This window comes from Euprymna scolopes, unplaced genomic scaffold, assembly GCF_053919585.1.
Source record: "Euprymna scolopes isolate OS-2025 unplaced genomic scaffold, ASM5391958v1 sca65, whole genome shotgun sequence".
In the NCBI taxonomy this organism is placed as follows: domain Eukaryota; kingdom Metazoa; phylum Mollusca; class Cephalopoda; order Sepiida; family Sepiolidae; genus Euprymna; species Euprymna scolopes.
In genome coordinates this window covers 29,142-36,251 of record NW_027633713.1, presented here as the reverse complement: position 1 = coordinate 36,251, position 7,110 = coordinate 29,142, and the positions used below count along the sequence as shown (strand labels likewise).

The window sequence follows — 7,110 nt, the reverse complement described above, 5'->3', positions numbered from 1 at the left end:
GTGACTTACTTGTGGTTTCATTAAATACTTTTACATGCAAAATCCGATCCCGCATTTTGCTAATTCCTGCCCTCTGATGAGAAGGAGAGTATTCCTTCGAAACTCCGCGGATTAAGGACTATCCACTTATCTTGTGCTTCCTTTTTAAAATTAAATATTTTTAACTCTTTTTCAAGTTGTTTTTTAACATGTTTTATTAATCATTTGTTCATATATATATATATATATATATATATATATATATATATATATATAGCTCAAATATTTATAATACAAAGTTATATATATATATTTATTTACTGTTTAATTTTTAATTTTTCGTTTATATGTGTATATGTACTGTGTGCATGTGTGTATGTGCGTACTTATATGTGTATATATTTAAAACATGACGTGGCACATTCTCATTGGCTATGCCTCTTTCTCATCCTTATCCTCCTCCTTCCTTCCTTCCTTTTCCATTCCCCCTTTCCCCGTGTATGTTCATACTTTCACTACACCGATGAAGACTGAAGGATTGGTCGAAAATTATGTACCCGTAAAAAAAGTTTTAAAATTATTTTCATAATATTATATTGTATTTCTGCACGTCACTAATTGAAAACGAATAAAGAAAAGTAATAAGCTTTTATACTTTTCGTATTCTGTTTTAGACATTTCCATTCATATATATATATATATATATATATATATATATATATATATATATATATATATATATATATATATATATATATATATATATAGTAGGCCGTTGCTCGGTCAGAAATCATGCATAAATATCAAATTATAATTCATGCAGATTTCTTATTCCTTGTTAGAGCCAATTCTCTATTGATTATTACATTGGTCAGCAACAAATTTGTTGCCTGCGTTTATTCAGATGATTTAGGATGTACCTGATGCGCTAAATTAAAAAATAATCACATTGTTTTTGTTCAGTCAGGTCAAGTGTTTGAGCTGTAGCCACGTATTGTTATTTTTCTATTTTCGTTCACATGTAAGCATGCGTGGAACACTTTAGAAATTGGTGGAGGCAAAGTGTCATGTTTTTATTGGAAATGATTATTTTAATTACAAGAAGTATTCAGGTTCTATAGTTCTGGGTGATTTTATCGAAAAGGATCAGTTTGAAATCATAAAATCTTGAAATATTCCAAACAATTGGTGCTCAGCATACACGGAGACGGATTGTGGCTTCCGTGGGAGAAATTGGTGGTTTGCAAAGACAGGTATGTCATCAACAGCGTGCAAATGAGACTACTGCATTGTTCAAAACAGCGATTGAAGCAAACGTTTCCACGCGGAAGTACTTTATCAAACTACGCTCTCCACAATGGTTCACCTCTGATTGTGCAGCTGCTACTGCTCAAAAACAGCATGCATTCCGCCATAAGCCCAATACAAATAGGCAAAAGTTTGTAGAAATTAGAAATAATTGTAAACGAGAAATAGCCGTAGCAAAGAGAAAGTCTGATTTTCTGCACAGCTACCGAAAAGGCAAATCTGCTTGACCAACGTTTTGTCATCAATAGCACTTCAGAACCAACAGGCTCTACCCCCTACCAAATTTCCCTTTGCGAGCAGTAGTCACACTCGATGATCTGCAAATCAGCCCTTCCTCTGTTCGTCATGCCATAAACGATCTAAACATCTCGATCTTATCCTTGATATACTAAAAAAAAAATCCTCCGCTGAGGTTGTTCTGGTTCTCTCCAAGCGCTTCAACAAATGCTTTTCTGTTGGCCGTGGTTCGTCGTCGTAATATTTTACAACAACAAAAGGGGACAGCTCAAATCAATGCGCCCTGCCAACCGATTTGGTCAGTGTGGCCGAATCACTTTCGCAACGGGCATTGATCCGCTTATAGTAAATAGTTTGTTAACTGCTACAGTACAAAGCAGACACGTGATACTACAGATTTTTAAGCTTAACCAGTTTATACTTTTGTTAACCTAGCCCAACGTAGACTTAGCAGCGTCGATTTAGATTTGTTTAACCAAAGAAACAATTCTTATTGTAACTAATGTTTTTTTTTCTGCCTTTTAAAAAAACATCTATTCCTATAATTAATATACTTTAATTACTCAGGTGTGATTTATTCCTACAATGCATTCTCACATATTACTTTCGTACAATGATACCGATTTTTTTATCTTTATGATCAATTAAAATTTTATGGTTGAACTTATTTAAACGTAGTCAATTTTGGTTAAAGAGTACAAAGGCGACAGGTGCTTCTATAGATTTTGAACATTACCATATCTGTATTCGTAAAGCTGACCCAAGGCAAAAATAAACATATGAATATGGAATATGGCCCTAACAATTAGTCACGCAAAAGCTTTTATTTATACATCATCTAATTATCATGTGCATTTTCACCTAAAACTTTTACAAAACGATACCAATTTGTTTAGGTTCGACTTAAGTACACCTACTTCCCCGGTAAAGAGTGCAAAAGAGATAGGTGCTTTTTACAGATTTTGAACCTAACCCGATCTACTTTAGTTAAGTTGACCCCCCAAAATGAACTTAGAAGCGTAAATTTCGATTAATTTAGATAACAAATATTTCTTTTTCGCACTTGCCTACTTCTATTTATAATTTTTCCCCAACGCTACATTTATAATTAGTCACGCAAAACCTTTTACTTACAATTTTACTGATTTAATTGTGTTTTGGTTCCAGGGCAGCACTGAGTGACATAAACATGTGTCTGTAAAATAGAACGTTAACGTTGAAATCTACCAGGGGTGTTAATTTGATAGAATGGAATTTAGAAACAAGTCAAGAATTTCGTAGTTGATAGATAAACAAGAATACATGACAGACACGACCTGATAGACATGAGTGATATGTGTTGGTTACGTCATTAGGATGGAAATGATTTTGTAAACGTGGGTTTTAGTTAGTTGAGAGTAAGAGTTTGGGAGAGACAGTCGAGAGGGGACGCGCTAACGACCGGTCGATAATGGCCCGGAACACCCGACAATGGTGTCGAGTCAATGTAGATAAGATGTAGATATTAAGACAGCGTGCAACTTTCAAATGGGAACACCTGAAATAAAGTTTTTGAAAATACAACCGAGACTTCTGGTTTCTTTCGGATGAGTTTTCTTGCAGCTTTTTCAAGACCGTCAAAAGCAAGATGGACAATGTATGTTTTCCATATTAGTCGATGCAAAACCCCCCTGAACTGTGTTCCGAGCCTTGTATTGTTATATGCATTGTTATGTGTTGTTATATGTATTGTTATATGTGTTGTTATATGTATTGTTATATGCATTGTCATATGTGTTGTTATATATATTGTTATATATATTGTTATATGTGTTGTTATATGTATTGCTATATGCATTGTCATATGTGTTGTTATATGTGTTGTTATATGCATTGTCATATGTGTTGTTATATGTGTTGTTATATGCATTGTTATATGTGTTGTTAATTGTGTTGTTATATGTGTTGTTATGTGTGTTGTTATATGTTTTGTTATATGCATTGTTATATGTGTTGCTATATGCATTGTTATATGTGTTGTTATATGCATTGTTATAAGCACTGTTATATGTGTTGTTATATGTGTGGTTATATGTCCTGTTATATACACTCATCATCTTAAAGACAACCATAACACGATTACACACGATAATCTGCGTTACATGTACATACGTTGGACATATATTACAGACACGTCACACGCCGTTAAATAACTCTCACATTAAATACTCGTTCCTATACACCCGTAAATATATAAACGCGTTATACTGTCCCCAATTATACAACATACTAGTTTTAGTATCACTTACTTTTTAGTACGCTATATTAACGCGTATATAACATAATCCTACCATGCGATTTCAGATTTATACACTGAAATCGATTTTTTAAAGTTATATAGAATTTTCCGGTTTGAAGTATATATACGTAGTCCGTTTCGGACAGGCTTCTACAGATTTTGAACCTAACCAGATTGTCGATTTCGATTTATTTTGCCACATAAACATGTATCATCGTGATTTTCCTTATTATAATTTTTTTCTACGTATAAATCTTGAAGTAGTCACGCAAAAGTTCCATTTACACACTGCGTGATTTAATGCTACTCTTCATTTTCAGCTAAAAATCTTACACAACGATATCTATCTGTTTATATTAGAAGTCATAATTATATTAAAAGTTATATTACTTTACATGCTCGCATTTTTCTAAGTAATATATATATATATATATATATATAACATAAAACACATATAACAATGCATATAACAATGCATATAACAATGCATATAACAACACATATAACAATGCACATAACAACACATATAACAACACATATAACAACACATATAACAACACATATAACAATACATATAACAACACATATAACAACACATATAACAATGCATATAAGAACACATATAACAACACATATAACAATGCATATAAAAACACATAACAACACACATAACAACACATATAACAACACACCTGAAAACACATATAACAATGCATATAACAACACATATAACAACATATACAAATGCATATAACAACACATAACAGCACACATAACAACACATATAACAACACATATAACAATACATATAACAACACATATAACAACACATATAACAACACATATAACAATGCACATAACAACACATATAACAATGCATACAACAACACATAACAACACATATAACAATGCACATAACAACACATATAACAACACATATAACAACACATATAACGATGCATATAACAACACATATAACAATGCACATAACAACACATATAACAATGCATATAACAACACATATAATAACACATATAACAACATATATTACAATGCATATAACAACACATATAACAACACATATAACAATGCATATAACAACACATATAACAGTGCATATACCAACACATATAACAATGCATATAACAAAACATATAACATCACATATAACAACATATATAACAACAAATATAACAACAAATATAACAACACATATAACAATGCATATAACAACACATATAACAATGCATATAACAACACATATAACAATGCATATAATAACACATATAACAACACATATAACAATGCATATAACAACACATATAACAATGCATATAACAACACATATAACAATGCATATAACAACAATATAAAAACACATATAACAGCATATATAACAACACATATAACAGTGGATATAACAACACATATAACAGTCCATATAACAACACATATAACAACATATATAACAATACATATAACAATGCATATAGCAATATATATAACAACACATATAACAATACATATAACAACACATATAACAACACATATAACAATGCATATAGCAACACATATAACAACACATATAATAATGCATATAACAACACATAACTACACACATAACAACACATATAACAACACATATAACAACACACATAAAACACATATAACAATGCATATAACAACACATATAACAACATATAACAATGCATATAACAACATATAACAACACACATAACAACACATATTACAACACATATAACAACACATATAACAACACATATAACAATGCACATAACAACACATATAACAATGCACATAACAACACATATAACAATGCATATAACAACACATATAAAAACACATATAACAACACATATATCAATGCATATAACAACACACATAACAATGCATATAATAACACATATAACAACACATATAACAATACATATAACAACACATATAACAACACATATAACAACACATATAACAATGCATATAACATCACATATAACAGTGCATATAACAACACATATAATAACACATATAACAACATATATTACAATGCATATAACAAAACATATAACAATGCATATCACAACACATATAATAACACATATAACAACATATATTACAATGCATATAACAACACATATAACAACACACATAATAATGCATATAACGACGCATATAACAGTGCATATAACAACACATATAACAATGCATATAACAACACATATAGGAACACATATACCAATGCATATAACAACACATATAACACCATATATAACAACACATATAACAATGCATATAACAACACATATAACATCACATATAACAACATATATAACAACACATATAACAACACATATAACAATGCATATAACAACACATATAACAATGCATATAATAACACATATAACAACACATATAACAATGCATATAACAACACATATAACAATGCATATAACAACAATATAACAACACATATAACAACACATATAACAGTGCATATAACAACACATATAACAGTCCATATAACAACACATATAACAACATATATAACAATACATATAACAATGCACATAACAATATATATAACAACACATATAACAATACATATAACAACACATATAACAACACATATAACAACACATATAACAATGCATATAGCAACACATATAACAACACATATAACAATGCATATAACAACATATATAACATATATATATATGTATAATTATGTTATCACAAGTAAATCTTTAACAAAGCAAAACCTATTAAGATAAGCAAAGCTCAACACTATTAAGAGGAACAAGCAATAATATAAAATGAAAGATGAGGAATAAAAGTTATATATATATATATATATTCATATATATATATATTCATATATATATATATATATGTATATATATATATATATATATATAACTTTATTATATCATCAGAACAATAAGGAAACGTTAAAGGGGGAAATTAAGGAAAAACTCTCCAGGCTATGACATTTCGAAGCTACATGCTTCTCATTAAAACCGAAAGATCAGAATTATACAAAATGCAAATATAGAAAAATAAACTGGCTTAATGACATTTAGATATGAATTTTGAATGAAGGAATAGGAAAATATATTAAATAATAAGTACAGGTAGGAGAAATGCCATATCCTAAAGAGTTTTTTTTCAATGGAGACATAAATTGATTGTCACTTCCAAGATTAAGCTTGCTTTATTTCAAAAATTGCAAGAAACCTTCTCAACCACCAATAGGTATAAAGATACATTACCTGGAAGTAATTATTTCAAAC

At 29.7% G+C, this 7,110-nt stretch overlaps 1 protein-coding gene across 1 annotated transcript; it reads left to right on the top strand.

Moving 5' to 3' along the window:
* Window positions 1-4,751: 4,751 nt before the first annotated feature.
* On the top strand, window positions 4,752-5,998 carry LOC145275207 (uncharacterized; the record flags this gene model as incomplete). The annotated part of the gene is made up of 2 exons (XM_080127636.1): window positions 4,752-4,877; window positions 5,605-5,998. Coding segments are annotated over 2 exons (520 nt in total), but the record flags the coding sequence as incomplete, so codon positions are not given.
* Window positions 5,999-7,110: the final 1,112 nt, after the last annotated feature.